General features: G+C 37.6%; 1 protein-coding gene across 1 annotated transcript in view; it reads right to left on the bottom strand.

Moving 5' to 3' along the window:
- The window catches only part of Sel1l2 (sel-1 suppressor of lin-12-like 2 (C. elegans)), a 78,982-nt gene that overhangs the window by 16,349 nt on the left and 43,606 nt on the right, over positions 1–19,027 (bottom strand). The window contains exons 6-14 of the mRNA XM_013011024.1: positions 18,760–18,813; positions 18,090–18,149; positions 17,918–17,999; positions 16,289–16,443; positions 15,364–15,420; positions 8,651–8,719; positions 6,974–7,051; positions 1,705–1,767; positions 1,063–1,150 (exon numbers count right to left, since the gene is read on the bottom strand). Coding sequence (XP_012866478.1) covers positions 1,063–1,150; positions 1,705–1,767; positions 6,974–7,051; positions 8,651–8,719; positions 15,364–15,420; positions 16,289–16,443; positions 17,918–17,999; positions 18,090–18,149; positions 18,760–18,813 — 706 coding nt within the window. The remainder of the gene's footprint in view (positions 1–1,062; positions 1,151–1,704; positions 1,768–6,973; positions 7,052–8,650; positions 8,720–15,363; positions 15,421–16,288; positions 16,444–17,917; positions 18,000–18,089; positions 18,150–18,759; positions 18,814–19,027) is intronic.

The following is a 19,027-nucleotide window of genomic DNA, read 5'->3' as shown; positions in this document are numbered from 1 at the left end:
TATTCGTTCATTGAGTCTTTCTGGAGGTCTCCACACTCTTTTTGTTCTTTTAATTCCCTTCTAGAATTCTATACTCTGTTCCTATGTATGACCATGCCTTTTCTTACCTCTTGGCGAGTACTTCCTCCTTTGCCTATTGAAAGATTAAATAGACTTTGCCAGAAAATGACGCAGACATCCAGGTACGGAGAACAACAGGTACAGAGAACAAAGGAAGGTTTATTGCTGGGAAAGGGGCTGGCAAGACCCCTTCTCACAAGGGAGAAGTGAGAAGAAGCCCCAGCTATTGTCTGAGGTGACCTATAGAACCTAGGAGGTTTAGGAGGGGCTAGAAGGGGCTAGGAGGCGGAGACCCTGGTGTGGACACATGGGCCAAGGAGTTCATCATGGCTGACTAGGATTTATGGCTGCTATCTGAATAGTAAATAAGGGGTCCCTGCAGCTGCCTGGACCTGAAGGTCACTCTAAGGGGCTCTTGTTGCTTTATATGGTGGTAGCTGCCCCAGAGAAGTGCCATACAAGGTAAAGGGAGTTGGAGGCTGATTATTTACTGCCTTTACTACATGGGCCTAGTGTCGCCTAGGAAGGGAGCGTGCTAAGATGTGGAGAAGGGAAGAAGTGGATTAAGCTATGGGAAGGGAGCTCATTTTTGCTAACACCTATCCTTTCAACAGATTACCGCATTTTTGGTCATAGCTCATCTTTCCTTTCTCTCATACACATTTCCTTCCTTTCACAATTTCAGTTACTCTTAACTCACATTGATATTGATGACTCCTATGTCCTTCTCTCCAACGTTGACCTTTTCTTGTGAGGTTTATGGTTACTTGTAGGTATGTGTGTGATACCACATTGGATATCGTCTCAAACTTAACCTTGTCACCGATGAGCTTTTGACTTCGTGCTCCCCCTCCCCCAACTGATACCCTTTCCTCAAGTCTTCCTCAAACCTTCCTCAGCTTGCTGCATGAATGCTTCAGGCATTCACCTCAACCTTTTTATTTGTGATATAAAAGTAGCATAAGTAAGTCTAAATAAAGCAGTAATATTTATAGTACCTACAGTAGTACATGAAGCCTAACTGGAACTGTGCATTAGGCCATCCTTTCTCTGCAGCTTTCTGAAAGTATTTAAGTGCTTCGGCATAATTCTGAAAGATAATTACATTCTATTATTCAAAGCTATATGTACAACTCCATGGTAACAATTATATTCCACTTTTTAAGGAGAATAAAACCAGTGCCTCATAGGCTAATTAAAATAGCATCAGAAATAAAATATATTTTGTTTCATTATTACATTAGATTCTATTAAAATTAATTAACTCACATCCACTATAAATTATATATCTTCCACATTGATAGCAAATTTTGTTAGATATTAAGAGAAGGTCACTTAAAAGACAAACTAAGCTAAGAAGATAAATTTTTCTCTCAGTAAAGTCCTCAAGGAACTGATATTTTGAAAGCTATGTAGAATCTATGATTCCGAAATACAATTAGGGTTTCTATTCTTGTCACAAGGCTTGTGATTCTTTGTCTCTTTAATGAAGATTTTACTAAATTATTTTATTCTCTATTACCAAATCTAATAATCTAGCCAAGTCGGCAATAGAGACTAATTCTTATAAGTTAATGCATGATAAATTTTACCTTATAAATTACTAGAAACATGTTGAAAGGATAGTAAAATTATTTAACTTACCACAGGGATACCTTTTCCATGAAAGTGAAGGAGACCAAGGCCATAAAGACCAATTGCATTGCCCTAGAAGAATTTTTAAAATCCAAGTAAAATTTGAGAGAAAATTCATGATAAGGAAAATCACCACAAAATTATTCAGTATATTTGAAATGCACTCAGCAAGAGATTAATGAAGACATGTTAATCAAGCAGTCGGAAGGTTATTTTGACCTATCTAACTTGTCCTTTACTATCTTTATAACCTCCCTTAAATATGAAAGAGGGAAATGAAAGTCAAATGTTTACTCCATTCCTTACTACTTATTTAATACTTGCTTTCTGTGTGATTCTAAGAGTGGTACGGGGTGAAAGATGAAAGGTGAATGAGGTATGATTGCGAAAAGTTTATAGGCCAGTGGGCTCTGAGCCATTTCAAATGTGTGGGTCACATTTCTTTGTCATGTTAAATGTGGTTAGTTGGGGAGTGAAATCCATTGAGAGCATTGTGGATATCTACAAGAGAGATACTGAACTGTACGGTTGAGAGTAGGGAGCTGAAAAGAACTCTTAGCAGGAGGGTAATATTTAAGCTTGGTTTCAAAAGGACAAATCAGTTTATCAGTGGGGGAAAGTCTATCTAGACAGTTCCTACCTACTTTAGTCAAGGAGGTAAATGACATAAATGGCCAAATGACATTTCAGGGACTCTGAATCTCAACCCAGCCACTATAGATAATAAAGCATTCTTGGAATGTTTCTTTATTCAGTTTTGACTACCTATAATATCACCAAAGTTTTCTTATCCATGTGGCTAAGTAATTATCATTTGTTTTCTGAATATTAGTCTATGTAGTACTAGAAGATAATGCTTAATTAGCATATGCTCAAATATATTAATATTTAGCATATCAATCCTGGATGAAGAGTGAATCTTGTAAGGGACTTCCTAGCTAGACAACTCTTTTCTTTCCATCTCTCTCAAGTAATTTTCCCTCTGGAGACTGTGAAAAGCCAAGTCTTGGTCACTTAGCTTTCTTTTATCAGGTTTATTTGATAGATTTATGGCATTTCTCTGTGATCTTGGAGAGGAGGGAAGGAATAATGGTGAGGAGAATGTTGCAATAGCTGTGACAAATTGCTTTTCTTCTCTGAGAATCCAGAGACTCATTAGCTGTTTTAGTCTAAAAGTACCATGTTTAGAATTTCCGGTGACCAACCCAGGTGTCTCCAGGTACTACACTGATAACCTATGGAGTACATTAAGCAGATGATGGGGAAAGTAAAGGAGGTCAAGACAAAATAGAGCCTATCTTTCCAGTCTAAAGACAGCAGCAGCTACTCAGCTACTTTGCTCCCCAGTTTTTGCCACAAGGAGGGCTGTCCTATGTGGTCAGCACTTGCTCTTTTCCAAGAAAAGCTAAATGTCTATATTCTTTCCTCCTCTGCCCCCCCCCCCGCCCCGACTCCCATCAGTTGTCATGAGCTGCAAGGTTTAAGGGAGGCACATCTCGTACAGTAGTGTGAAAACCCAACCATTACACTTAGGAACCACAAAATGATAAGAATAAAGAAGCCCTCTTGTGCTATTAATACATGTAACAAGCAAACAAAGGAAATAAAAAGGAGCTTAATGTTCAAATTCTGGTGTAAAGTTTACTGATTTTTTTTTTGTCTGAGACTGGGACTTGAACTTGGTATCTGATGCTTTTGCTCATTGGCTAGTGTTCTACCACCTGAGCCATACATCCAACCTCAAGTTTACTGTTTTATTTCTTCTTTCTTTTCTTTTCCTAATTTTTTGTTATTATTAAGGTGATATACACAGAGGTTGCCATTTCATAAGTGAGGTAATGAGTACATTTCTTTTGTGGGCAATATCACTCCTTCTTTCGAAGTTAACTGATTTTTAAAACACTTTTAATAACATGTAGGTTGCAAGGCTGGGTTCCTGTGGCTCACATGTGTAATCCTAGCTACTTAGGAGCCTGAGATCTGAGAAAAGTGATTCAAAACCAGCCCATGCAGGAAAGTCTATGAGACTTATCTCTAATTAAGCACCAAAAAAGCTGGGATTGGAGCTGTGGCTCAAGTGGAAGGGCTCAGGAACAACATCTAGACCTTGTTTCAATCCTCAGCGCATGCACACGCGTGCGAGCGTGCACACACACACATACACACACACACACACCAAAACAAACAAAAAACATGCATGTTGCCATGTTCTCATGTTACAATTTCCACATTAGGGCTGAATGCTCTCAATCAAGTTAACTGACATGAAGCTAGGGGGCAGATGACCATTTGTTTCACAAATATTTAATGTACCTACCTGGTTATGGACTAGGAGCTTGTCCTCCTTATGACCTCCAGACAGTAGGAGAGAAACTAGAAGTAGAAAACTGCAGATTCCCAGGAGTAGAGAGAGAATATAAGGAAGGAAGAAATTCTAAGCCAAGAGGAATGGGGAGAGAAAGAGTACTGTACTTGGCTTTGGAAATAAGTAGGCCTTGGAATGGGGGACTCTGGGAAGAGTGGCTTTGACAAAAGTGCAGAGATGGGGGGATTGGCCTGACTTGTTCAGTCTGATATAGAGAACCAGAGTGTATGGTCCAACATGGTACACTATAGACTCAATACCAAATTACATGTTTATGAGTCAATAAGACAAAGGGATTGTAAAATCTATAGCTTAATGTCCCAGTCCTAATATATCTTTACAAATGGAAAAAGCAGTATTTTTTAAAGTAGTAAAACAAATTATCTAGGCAATGACCAAGGAGTATGTGATTGCACCCATGTATCATAATAATGACATTCAGGGAAATTTTAGATTTCTCTCATAAAGAAAGGAAGCTGAGGATTGGAACAGGAGCAAATTCAGATCACTGTTACTTACAAATTCCTAAATAGCTGGAGAGCAGGGTTAACGTACTCACCCAACTTCCTGGTATTATTCCCTTGGGCTGACAGATCAGTGTGATTTGCCATATTATAAGAGATCATTCTGTTACCTCTTTTTCAATCTGTTCTCCCTGGTTGTCCTTCTAATATAATGGGACTCCATTAAACTGTCTTGCTGAGCAACAATTTCATAAAATTACAAGGGAGAGGAGTCCAGTACTAGCTTTCTCAGTAATTTACACCATAAGAACAGCAGCTACAAGCTGAGCTTCTCATCCTTTGTAAATAGGCTACTAAAGCAGTGCATATAGGCTTTTAAAAACTGAGAACAGTGAAGAATATTCTTGATTTAAACACATCTTTACTGTCGGCATTGCATTATAAAATTATAATGCAACGAAATGCGTCCTGCTATATGGGAATAGAACGTTTACCAGTGCTACTTGCCAAGATTAAACTGATGGATGTTGGGATGAGAATGTATTTTATGATATGAGAGTTTCAGAGTAGGCTGGGCGCCCATTGCTCACACCTGTAATCCTAACTACTCAGGAAGCTGAGATCTGAGGATTGTGGTTCAAAGCCAGACTGGGCATGAAAGTCCACGAAAATCTTATTCCAATAAACCACTCAGAAAAATGCAAAAGTGGTGTGTGGCTGAAGTAGTAGAGCACTAGCCTTGAACACAAAGAGGTTCAAAGACAGTGCCCAGTCCCCGAGTTCAAGTCCCAAGACTGGCAAAAACACTTTTTTTCAGAGTAAATCTACTGACTCTTGTCTGACAGATACCAGTCTCTGAACTTAGGAACAAAAGGCAAAGATTTCAACAACGGAGACAAGTCATAGTTGTCCCTTGGTGTCTTGAGGGGACCGGCCCCAAGATTTCCAAAGTAGAGTGCCAAAATAGTCTCTTATGTAGAATGGCATAGGATATACATATAATCGATGTACATCCTCCTAACTATAGATAACTTCTAATACCTAATATAATAATGAATGCTGTATAAATAGCATTGCTCTATTTTGCTTAAGGAATAATAACAAAGCAAATCTGTATATATTTAGTACAGATACTGAAATAAGGACACTGGGTCTAAGAAATATCATCTTGTTCTCACAGCCATCTTGGTGTCTTGCTGAATGATAGAGGCTTTCCACCCAGCTCTGAAAGGCCTAGAGGTGAGAAAGGCTGTTCTTTAAAATGCAGATGTCATTATGTTTGGCCCCAGGAAAGCTTTGCTATAGAGAATGCTTATCCTTGATTATTTTCTTATATGGTTTGCTTTGCTTGCCCCCAAGTACTCCTCTATATGGTCTGCTTTTGTTGGGTTGGGTCTCCATCCCAAACATGGGGTATTTGTCTTTAAAAGCTTTGTGCAAGCTACATTTTGGGTTGTAGGTCTTTGAGACAGGAGTCCATCTGCAGTCGCCAGCTTTCTAATAAAGACTCCCAGTTTAACATCTCAAAATGGAGCTTCTCTTGCTGGGTGCCTGTGGCTCACCTCTGTAATCCTAGCTATTCAGGAAGCTGAGGTCTGAGGATCACAGTTCAAAGCCAGCCTGGGCAAGAAAATCCATGAGACTCTTATCTCAGAGTCACTGAATCTTCGAAGTCACTGTTTCTCACTGATCTCAGACTTCAAATGATCACAGCTGATATACAAGGACTTCCTGTGTTTAGAGTTTTAAGTATTTCACAATATAAGGCACTTATTAACTCCTTAAATCCTGCCTGACATGACACTAACCAGTAAATCTTACATTCCCATTTTATAGATAGAGAAGTGAAAAACATAGAAAGGTCAACTAAGTCTATGGTCACACAGTAAGTTGCAGAGCTAGAATTTAACTAGAATTTAACTCTGTCTCCACAGCAATATATATCTATATCTATATATATTTAATATCATCTTGCCCTGACCATCTAATTTGACAACTTCCTTCCTGGGCTAGAGGAGCTCTGGCTTTTGGGTAGGATACTACAGAGGAGAAAAATTGACATTTCTTGGTTTTGTTTGTCCTGAGCTTACTGTGGCTATTGATTGAGTTTTCCCTTCCTCTGTCCTCATCTATTTTAGTTTTTGTTCCTAGGCTAGATGGCTTCATCTACCGCAGAGAGAAGACAGCTGAGCTTCTGTCTGGACTTCTGCCCGCCCCTGTGAGGGCAGCATAAGTCACCATCCTTTCTCTATTATCAAGAAGGCAAGTCCTAGCTCTCACCCCAACCTAGTGTTTCATGTTCAAGGATATTTCTCCAGGATATAAAATTCCTACAGGCCCACTATCTGGACTTGGGACATTGAAGTTAATTCTTGAGTAGCAGTTACATGTAATAAAAACCAATTGGTGTGTGTTTGTGTGTATTTAGAGCAGTGATGTGAAGACATACCTTATCAGCTGCCATGGAAAAATATTTGAAGGCAGTAGCATTGTTTTGTGGTGCTGCCGCATTCCCTTCTAAATACATCTAGAGAAAAACAAATGAAAAGGACGTGTAAACACAAGAATTTGATGGTATGAAAATAATTTAAAACTAGAGGTAACAAGCGGGAAACATGGTGAATGTAGCAATTCTCACCTAAGTATACATTGAAATACTTTTAAGTTATGTGAATTTTACCTCAGTTAAAAAATAAAACCCCATGAATTAAAATAAAAAAAACCCCACAAACTAAGGGTACCCTCTACTTCATATAGCTCAGAATGACCTTGTCCAAGAAATGGACCCCATTTGTTTTCTCATGTTTCCGGTGACTACATTATTTGACGTAGCACCTGTAAAAGCTGGGGTCTCACCCCCATGGTTACTAAGGCAACTTGATTGCAGAGGGTCAAGGGCAACACTGGAATGGAGAGAGAGTGGTCTGAGAAGGACAGAGAGCATCTTTCTCTAAAGGCCTCAGAGGACATTATTTTAGAGGAGGCATAAGACCTTGGAAAGAACAGAGCTGTTTCTTTTCCCAGGAATGGAAGGAAGAGACCCTTGGTTGGTCCGAGACCTGTATCAGTCTTCAGTGATCAAATAACCTGGATTTCCTGTTCTGAGCTGGGGTGGTTCACGAGCTCATAGATTTACCTAGTAGAGGAGCCTGAGCCAAGTGCATTTTCTCTGTCTCTGTCTCTGTCTGTCTGTCTGTCTGTCTGTCTTTCTCTCTTTCTTTTTCATCTTTTTTTCCCCATGTTGGTCCTGGGGCTTGAATTCAGGGACTGGCCACTAGCTTTTTAGTGATTAATTGGAGATAAGATTCACACGGACTTTCCTACTTGAGCTGGCTTCTAACCATAATCCTTAGATCTCAGTCTCCAGAGTAGCAAGGATTACAGGTGTGAGCCACTAGCCCCTGGCTTCTTTCTTTCTTTTTAAAAAATTATACAAACAAGTTTCAATTCAACTTGCCAGTTTATCAGTACAATGCAGATGTGCTTACAAGGTTGCTTTTGTGTCTCTGATCAAGCCTGATGCTATGTGGGACTTCTTTCAACTTGTCATCTCAAGAATATTACTCTCACTGGACACCAGTGGCTCATGCCTATAATCCTAGCTACTCAGGAAGCTGAGATATGAGGATTGCTGTCGGATGCTAGCCCAGGCAGGAAAGTCCATGAGACTCTTATCTCTAGTTAACTACCAGAAAACCAGAAGTGGTGCCATGGTCAAAGTGCTAGAGTGCTAGTCTTGAGTGAAAAAGCTCAGGAGCAGTACCTAGACCCTAAGTTCAAGCTCCACAACTAACAAAAAAAGAATACCATCCAGTTTCTACCAAATGCCTCTTGAGCTGCTACTATGAACCAGGCCTATGGACCTGTCATACCACATGCTGAATTCAATCATCTGGTACCATTCTTAGGTGCTTTCTCTTCCTTCTTTTTTCCCTCGTTCTTTTTCTCCTTCCTTTCCTTTCCTCCCCCACCCTCTGTGTGTGTGTGTGTGTGTGTGTGTGTGTGTGTGTGTGTGTGTGAACTCAAGGCCTCAGATATGCTAAGCAAACAGCTCTGCCTTTGAGCTATATCCTTAGCCTATTAGGTCTTTAAGAAATGAAAAGTATTGATCAACTTAAACACGTACCTTTCCTATAAATGCCATGGCATTTGCACTCCCAGCCTTTGCTGCCTTTAAGAAATAGTATAATGCTTTCTGGAGAGAAAAAGAAAGAAATAGCATTATTGCCAGTCACAAGTTAATTCTATGAAATGACTTATTGAATCAAACTTTATTCTTTCAATATGCATTCAAAAATATCTACAAAATGCCTACTTTGTTCAAGGCATGATTCCAAGTACTATTTAAACCAAAAACCTGAAGAGTGGGAGTATATGTATATATATACAGATCACACACACAATTTTAGAATGTGAACACTTATTTCTACCACTTGGATATGCAAGATAGACATAAGGTTTTGTAGTGAGAGAGGAACCTTAGTTTCAGAGTTAAATAGCCTATTATTTTGAAACAGTGGGCTTCTCTGTTAACACTGTGTATTTACTTTTACTACAGTTAGCAAAGTCCTAATGTTTATGTGACAGGGTAAGAACAAACACACCTGACTGCCTGGTGAAACCTGCAAAGGAGAACTTTCAATTTCTTCTAAATAAAATAGGAGTTGGGCAAAACCTCTGACTTCATCTAATTTATAACACAAAGTCATATAACAAGTCTAAGATATGTAAGAGCTGACTTTGTCTCTTGATGCTACATTGTCTAGGCCTCACCCTGATCTTCTAGAAAATCCATCAGAAACTAAATGGAGTAATAAAATAAGGATCAACTCCAGGAAGACAACTTGGAAACACTCTCCAAAGTTATACTTTAGGACAAAACTCTTTTGTTCTTTAAATTCTAAGCTAGGTTAACTGAAGAGGATTTACTACTCAAGGAGAAAATACAGTTTAAGGAAGGTATGTAAGTATGTAGATCTTTCATATGGGAATTTATCCCTGAAATGTTGCCCTCTTATTTGAAAGCCATTCCCGTGTTACTGAGGTCAGGCTGTCATGTGAACAATTACAAATTATATCATGCATCTATTTATCCATCTCTCCCATTCTTCATTTTTTCTATTCTGAAAGTCTGCTCTATGCTTGTTGGTAGTATGTTATAGATGTTATTGATGTATTATAGATGATTCACAGAGGAACAAGAAGATGGTTCCTACATTTGCTCTTTGACAATGGTGCTGAGGAGAAAGGAATATATGTTGATAACTATAAGACTGTAAGTGATAGGATAAAATGAATGCCCCAAAGAGAAGGGTATTAATTAACAGGAAATTAGAAATTATGATTAACAGGAAATTAATTAGAAATTATGCCTAGTTTTCTTTTTCTTTTTTCAATTTTTTTTGCCAGTCCTGGGGCTGAGACTCAGGGCCTAGGCACTGTGCTTGAGCTTCTTTTGCTCAAGGCCAGCACTCTACCACTTGAGCCACGACACCACATGGGGCTTTTTCTGTTTACATGGTACTGAGGAATTGAACCCCAGGCTTCATGCATGCTAGGCAAGCACTCTACCACTAAGCCACATTCCCAGCCCATGCCTTGTTTTCTTTGGAGTGTTTATAGGACTTTTTTTCTTTTTTGAATACTCACAATGTCACCATCTTTGTAATATCTGAACTTGTTTAAGGACACTCAGAAACATGCAACCAATACAAGAGTCCCAGAAACTTCCTGATTATAGTTCCCATACCCTTGACACTTGTGGTCCATGGTATAAAGAGGTAGGCTAAAGTGAGAGGCCTCACAAATGATGGAGATAAGTCATCAATCACAGAGATCAGTGCAAATCAGGGCATTATCACAAGCAAGGGAACAGAGATGGGACTTTCAAAGCTGTGTCCAGGAAACTGAAATTAATTTAGTTACCAAAGCAGAATACCCAAAAGCTACAATGCAAAAAAGAGGAGCATTAGCTTTAAAAACTAGTCTAAGGAGTTTTATTTTAGTTGGAAGGAAACAGAAGCGGTTGCAGTTTTATGTACATTAGGGAGTCTCGAAGCTAAAATGTCTAGAACATTCTAAGTTTTAGTTGAATAGGAGAAAGTTACAACAGCAGTATATGATTTGCCAAGTTAGAGAACATTAATATGACAAAATAAAAACCCTCCTTCTGAATGTCTCACATTTACATACTCAGGGTAATATTGTTGTAAATTTTTAAATATCTCTGTACACCAGAGCTGAATATGTCCCTTCCCTAGTGTGGTATTTATGCAACTTACATTACATTCAGAGTTTGTTGTCCTCACTCAGATTCTTTTTCTCTGTACTTTCAGGGCATTCTGGCCTGTTATGGCAGTCTTCCCCTGACTTGTGAGATTATTTTGGATTCTCTTCTACTTTAGCAGAGTTAAATGCTTAATAATAAGTATTCACATAATATTTCAAGAATGAATGAATGGATGGATGAATGTTTGTGAATCAAAAAAGTGACCTGAATATTCATCTTTATTGGACCTTTCAGATCAAGTTGTAGTTATTGAGAATAAAAATCAAGCATGTATTCATCCACCCATCTTTCATGTGGATGCAGTGCTATATATCACTAATTCTAAGATATATAGTTCTCTTTCTCTTCTTCCCTCCTTCCCATCTCTCTTTTATTTGTGCCCATCCTAGGGCTTGAACTCAGAGCCCCGGTACTGCCCCCAGGCAGTTTTTGCTCAAGGCTAGAGCTGTATCACTTGAGTCATGAGCCACTGGTGCCAAGATTCCCCTCTCTCATTTTAAGCAGGATACTTATGCTTGCTATAATGACATGCTATAATGTAAGTTAATATTGGCAGTTTTTTTCTTTCTTAGTAGAACATTAAATAAAGGTAGCCTGTTCCATGCATTAAGGGAAGTTTTATTATTTTAACTCTCCCCCCTCACATGAGTATGGTTTTTCATTGGTTTATGAAAATCTCAGTTTAATCAGTTTGTAATATGTCCTCTAGAATGACATGCCAAGAAAATGTATTTTTCTAAAAACTCTTATGAGCACTTTCTTTTATCTTAGGCCCTGTAAATCATCCTGAAAAAATGGATGAGATTAGCTTTCATTTTAATTGGTGGCAGTGTAGATAAAGCAGTTGTCTTTATATATTAGATATTATTCCTCTTCTCCTGTCAGGTGTAGTTTAATTCCGCTTTATCCACTGTAATAAAGCAGTTGTCTTTGTATATTTGATATTATTCCTCTTCCTCCGTCAGGTTTCATTTAATTCTGCTTTATCCACTTTAATATTTATATACCCAAATATCCTGCCCTTTCCTAATCCAACTCATTCTGAGCCTGTATATATTTAGAAATGCAAATGAAATGAAAATTTATGTGTGTAGAAAATTCAAGATAATGTAATCAAGAAAAGCACATACAATACTTTTCAGTAATTAAGGAATTAGTCAAGGAGTGGGTAAAAATGTTGCCTGTAATGGCAATGCATGAGAGATTCACCCAAACAGTAAGGAGAAGAGAAAAAGGCCAGATAGTTATTTCTGAATATTTTGGTATTTAATTTGCTGTGCAGTAAACTGCATCATCACATTTCACTTTAAAAAAATTTTCAATTGGTCAAATGCTGATTTATTTCAGTTGTAAATTTCATTATATCCCTGTAAGATTCCCTGGAACGATACTATGTAACCCATAAGTGTCCTGTAATGCTGGTATTTTATTATTAGTCTGATTACTAATATGATGTTTATAGTGAAGATTTCTAAAATTACCTTTTAATGGTGAACTCCAGAGTAAGAGTACAACATGGGAGAATAGGTCTATCTTGAATTGCTAGGATTTTGCTCTATTGGTGATTCTTATATGATCAGATAAAATATTGTCTTGGAGTTTACCACATCTTAAAAGAGCCTTATTTCTTTGGTGGACTGAAACAGCATATGATTGAAGTGGTGGTTTTCTGGCTACAAAGCAATTTACAATGTTTACCATGCTAGCATATGTTCATTCAAAGACTCTCACTGAGAATCTGGGATGTGCCAGGTACTCATAAACAAGACACATAGTAGTGAGCATGAGAGACTAGGGCATCCAATGCATTGTGGGGATACAGACAATAAAGATCAATATAACTTGGGGAATTACAGTATGATTGGATAAGTGATGGAAGATTAGGATTGATGAAGAAAATCCTCCCTGAGGGGTAAGATCTAAAAGATGAAGGCTAGATCTGGATCACATCCTTTCCTTTTCCCTTTTCCCTGTGGGTCTGTGCTGCCACATAGATAGCAATGGTAGCTTGTAAAAAGTGACCTCAGTAGTCTGCTGCTTCATCCACCATGAGGAACTGACTTCTCCATCTCTTCATTCTTCCTGGCCTGTGATGATTTTTGGCCAAAACAATGTGACAGAAGTGACTTGGAGTGCTCAGTTGGACCTCAAGACTCCCTTTGATTGCCATGTATAAAACTAGGCTGCTTGGCTGGAGGAAGAGATGCTCCATTCATCCTACTTGTCACAAATCATTCCATCACCAATGCCATCACAAGCTAGATTGCTTGGCAAATGCTCCATTTAAGTGCAGATGAATGAGCAAACCTAGCTAAGCTTCATTGAGCCTGGCCCAGACCCTGTTCAGCAGAGCCTTCCCAATATTGTTGACAATGCCCAAACCAGGAAATCAAGTGGCTATTGTTTCAAGTCATCTAAACTAGGAAATGGTTAGTTGTGTAGACTAAGCTAATCACAAGCCAATCCGTTGACTTTTTTTGACTGTAGTCTCAGGACAACTTCTTTAAGTTGAAGGAAGCAGGAAGGACCAGCCTGAGATTGCCTCAAACACTGCCTGAACCACTGGGATTGTTCCAGAATTAAAATTGCTTTCTTGAGATATCTGGATGAGAGGAGCAAGAGCCCTAACCCACTATCAAATTGTTACAGATGAAAGGGCCCTGATTGATCATGCTCTTGCTTATTGGTTTTTTTATAAACAAGGAGGCAGATTTTAGAGCCTGTATGGAAGGGTGAGGCTGAAAAGAAATACAGTTTAATAGAAAGAGCACAAGTTTGAATGCTGAAGACTGGAGTTCAAATTCTAATTCCTAACTTATTTCTCAGTTATGGCGCTTGAAGCAATTTACCTTACCTCTAATAGTCTCTGCTTCTCGTTTTGGAAGCACTTACCATGAAACCTCTGCGAATGAGCTTCTGGAACCTGACTGGGGACCTAGTGATGCCCAGCAATGCCTAAGCATTGCCATGAACATCCCTGAAACCCTTCACTACCACCCTGGCTAGTCCTTCACCCTAGTCCAAGGTACCTCTGGAAGCTCCTTTGGTGTTCATAGCGAGTAGGGCTGATTGGAAGTACCAGACTTGGAGGAGGTATCATATTGTAACAAGATTGGCATGTCATCCATACAGCTCATGTTTGGGTGCTTTGACACCCAATCAAATGAAGACCCCTTAGCAGGTTAATTTCTAACACTGAAATAATATTAATTTGGAAATCTCATTTAAGAAGATCATCTCATATGATTAGTGTTTTTTTTAACTACCTAAAAACCTTCAATTGAGCTATCTTGAGCTGCATATGCTTTTTGAAATTGCTCCTTATTTCTAATCACACTTTATGAAATTAACTTTAACATTTACTTGATGTTTACTATATCTCACATAAAACAGAAAACTAGATACCACAGAAATATTCATAAGATAAAATCAAATGAAAAATATTAACAGGTCACTTTTTTATGCAACAGCCCTGTAAAGTTTCCATCACTGTCATTGGGATTTTGTTGAAACAGAGTTTGTGTTCTTTGAGACAATAAGCTTCTAGAACATGATAAGAACTGCAAAATCATCTTTTAAAAGGAAACTCAGGGAGCCAGACACGGAGGGCTTACACCTATAAACCTAGCTACTTGGAAGGCTAAGGATCAGTGTTCAAAGCCAGTCCAAGTATACAACTCCAAGAGCCTTATATCTCCACTTAACCAGCAAAAAGCTAGAAGTAGTTCTGTGGCTCAAATGGTAGAGTGACAGCCTTGAGGAAGAAAGCTTAGCAAGAGCTTGAAGCCTTGAGTTCAAGCTCATGTTATACCAGCACAAAAATTAAAAGAACCGTAGAGATAACCCCTGGTCTGCAGTGACGAGACCCTTGAACCCACAATTAGAATCTACATAGAAGTTTATCCTATGACTCTGGTATTTCACTGTTTATTTGGCCTTTTCTCTCTACTATAAATGTGAATGGTTCATGAATCCTCTAACTTTACTGAGATGCTTTATGGCTAAGAAAAGGAAAGGAATTTTTGTAAATGTAAAAGCTGTTTGATGTGTTGTTAATTGCAATGAAAAGAATCTCCGCACTGGAGGTGCGGCTTGAGTGATTAGAACAACATCTGTGAGTGGAAAAAAAAATATGTTCCCTGATCTAGCCAAATGGGAATGGAGTTGTTGCTTAGCAGAAACTTCCCAGGTGGACTTTTATTCAGCTGACCTGGAAGGAGGGGAATATTTAAGGCCTGTGGGTTGGGGGTGTTTTTCTAACCTAACCATACCCTTACAGTGTGTGGGAGTAGTTATGCTCAAGTGTGGGTTCTCCCTGCCCCAATGGTTCCCTTAGAAGCTCCTGCAATTTTGTACTTGAAGGCAGGTAGAAAAGTTCTCCATTTGGTGAATTTCCTTCTTCCTCAGAAGCAAGAAAGCAGGGAGGTAGGGATGGGCTGTCCTTGGCAACACTTCTACCTATCCCTGGTTTCCTTTTTCACTGTTCCCAGTCTCCCTCCCTCACCATTTTCCTCTCCACACTATATGACTAAATTTTGAGGTTGACTTACATAGTAATCTTGATCTAGACCTTTCCTCCCAATAAGATGTAATTGTCCAAGAGATACCTAGGAGCAATGATTTTAAAAAATGATTTTAGTACAATATTAATTTAAATTTACTTGGTGTTGATTAACTATAGCATGTTAATCCAGTTTGAGGCAGTTGGTGGATTTTGAAAAAAAGCTGGAAGCTGGACATAGGTGGCTCATGCCTATAATCCTAGTTATGTAGGAGGCTGAAATCTGAGTATTGTAGTTTGAAGCCAGCCTGGGCAGAAAAGTCTGTGAAACTCTTATTTCCAATTAACCACAAAAAAATTGACATGGAGCTGTGGCTTGAGTGGTAGAGCAGTAGTCTTGAATACACAAGCTCAGGGACAGTGTCTAGGCCCAGAAGTTCAAGCCCCAGGACCAAAAGGAAAGAAAAAAGCTGGCAAACATTCCTGACTATATTTTTTCATTAGAAAATTAGTTGCTATTGGGCATATGGTTTCCTTAGTAGCAGGACGTTAGCTGCTGGGTATAGAGCAATCATGGGCACATGAACCTAGGGGACTTAGCTCTTGGCTTGGCAAAGGTCACACAAATACTGCCCCATTCCCCAAGATAGTATTTCTAGATCCTTGTATGATTTCATATATATCAAAGACAATATTGGATGGTGCCTTTTATCCTCCTTATAATTAAAACCTAGGCTTTAAAAAATATTTTTTAGGAAGAAATAGAAAAAAACCCCAAATCTTAATATGGCAACTGATTCTCCACATAGGCAAGTGATAGGGGATAAAACAGAAATAGGGCAAAGAGGAGAAAGTGCCTCTTCCCTCCCTTTCCCATTCAATTTGGGGACATTGCTAATCCCTCCAGAATTCAGAGAACCAAGTCCCTTGTAATTTGCATGTTTTAAGAATTCAGACTCTTCTGAATACATTACTTGTATCTGAACATCTCCTCTTTCTGCCAAAAATTTATAGTATTGGTATATGTCCCAATCCAAAATCTCACTGTTAGAACTCAAATTTTCAGGCCTCTCAGTGAGTCTCACTTTTTCCACTGGAATACCTTCACTTTTTTCCAACTTGTCAGCAACTATGAATAGAAACAACCCAGAAAAGAGTTAGAAAACATAACCCGAAAGGGATAACAGTCAACTTAGAGAAAACAGTTGAACTTAGTCTCCTAAAATTGTGGTAAAATGTGTCTGATTGACAGTGAAAACCCACGGGAAAAAAGAAATTTTTATTCTTTCAATAGTTCAAAAAAACCAGCTATTCTTTTCAATTCACATAAGCATTATCAACATATATTGAACTCTTCTGAATAAATTGGTCAAGGAGTCTCAAGAAAAGAGATTTTAGAAACGGCTAATTCCATCTGTGCCAACATTTTCGGGAACTGGTAATCCAATATAAGAAGAATAACTGTTCCTTAGTTATTGCTTATAGATAGTCTGGAAATAAATATGAAGATAAGCATGCTAGAATTTAACAAAGTATGCAGTTTAAAATATTATACATAGTAATTCCAATTTTATTAAGCATATAAAATGATCTTGTTATTTATATATATAGCATCTCAAATTCAAAAGTAATTTATTTTTTCCCTTTCTTTTCTCAGATTCCAGTTGTGGCAAAGATATGGTTCATTTCTAGATTTAGGTGTTATTCTAAATCCAGAAATTAACCAAATGGGCTTTGCCTTATTCATTTCTTGGAAGATTTTTATTTTAAACTGTAGTATAGATTCTGCTTCCATGCTGTCACAGCTGAAATGTTACATACAAACTTGAAAGTGATTCTAGGCAAGACTAGGGACAAAGCTCAGGTGATAAAGTGCTTCCAGATTTTAAAAGAAAAGACAGAGAGAAAAAAAGAAAGAAAACAAAGCAAAGAAAGAGATAGAGGGCGGAAGAGGGGAATGAGGGAAGGTGTGAAGGAAGGAGGGAAGGAAGGAATGAAAGAGAGAGAAAGAAGAAAGGATTCCAGGAAACATAGATTAGTCTCATGTTGTGTGTTTTGGAGACAAAGCATAAGGTATTAGAATAGTAATTGCTTGAATTTACTTGGATGCAGTGGTAGATATCTCCAATGTATATGTCTGTGTGTATTTCATTAAGTACTTTTAACAGCCATTTTACATTGTAAATATTAGGTTTGGAGTAAATGCTTAATATTTATTGGTGATGCATTTAAAGTTTTTTTGCATTTAAATTTTTTATTTAAACAATGAACATCACAAAAATATGTAAAACAGAAGTGTTTGGAGATAGATTAATAAAAAATAAAAGATGAATGCAATCATTTTTGAAGTGTCTCAGAAAGCTGAAACTCCACAATGATTAAAAGAAATGTATTAGCAGATGCTAAGAGCATAGAGAGCTATAGTACTTTCATAAATTTATGTTGATTAGTATTGATTGGTTAAGGTTGTTTAATCAGTCTGGGATTTTTGCAGTGATAGGGAATGGAACTCAGGTTTTTGTGTTAGACAAGTGCTTTACCATTGAGCTATAGCCCCAACCTCATGTCTGTTTCCCTTAAAATAAATTATGGGGATTACTCACTATAATCTGCTACTTTCTTGTAATGATTTAGCGCAACTTCACAATTTTGTAGAACATTGATTCCTGACAAATACCGGTACCCCTAAAAACACAAGAATACATATTGTTAACATTCAGATAATATTGTATTTATAATATTTCTACTTGACTCAAGAATATTTAATTTACAAACCAGAATCATCTGGGACATCATGCTTCCTCCAGCACTTCCAAAGGTATAATATATCAATGCCTAAACAAAAATAAAGCAAAATTATATTGTTTTCAAGTTAGGAACTCAAGTCAACCACTAATTTTCACTCCTACTCTAGCAATGAATCTTTAGCTACTTCAAAATAAATTTCAAATTTCTCTTTTAAAATGGGTGCTATTTATCAAGAATGGCATTATTATTAAGACTGTGGAATTTTTAATAATATTTAATATTTTATAATATTTAAATATTTAATAATATTTAAATATTTTAATAATATTTCCATTCATTTTATTATCATAAAATCCCTAGAAAGTAGATACTATCTGCCTTTAGCTATGAATGTAAAATATGAGACTTTAAGAAACTCCTACTAGAAAAATGTTAAATTTCTCTGTTGATTGGATGCTTCTAACAATAAAGTAAGTCCCCTAAACAATAGATTCTGCCCAGGCATGGTGGCACATGCCAGTAATCTTAGCATTTGGGAGGCTGGGACAAGAGGATTACAGGTTTGAGTCTAGCCTGTCCTATCTTGTGAGATCTTGTCTCGAAACAAAAACAACAAAAGAATATATCTGATTCAAATAAATAAATTTAAATAAACAAATGTTTTATTCCCCCCAAAAGATAATAGAATTGACTTTACCTTGGCTTGATCGTATTCCATTCCTATTCCATAAGAAGACAAAAATCCTAAAGCCTAAAGTACAAATGAAAACATATAGCTAGATATGTCATTGGCTTCACAGTTCTTACCTATGATAAGGAATATTTGAAAGGTCTGCTCCATGATAATTTGTATTGTTAATTTATTTGTTAAGTTCCAACAAAATTCTTTGGTTAAAGCTGTGAGAATTTGGGAAAGGTCACAATGGTGGAAGAATTATATAATATATATGAAGATGAGCTAATTC

The sequence above is a fragment of the Dipodomys ordii genome, unplaced genomic scaffold (assembly GCF_000151885.1).
Source record: "Dipodomys ordii isolate 6190 unplaced genomic scaffold, Dord_2.0 Scaffold13, whole genome shotgun sequence".
Classification (NCBI taxonomy): Eukaryota; Metazoa; Chordata; class Mammalia; order Rodentia; family Heteromyidae; genus Dipodomys; species Dipodomys ordii.
Note: the sequence above shows the minus strand (reverse complement) of the source record. Positions and strands in the feature narration are given on the sequence as shown.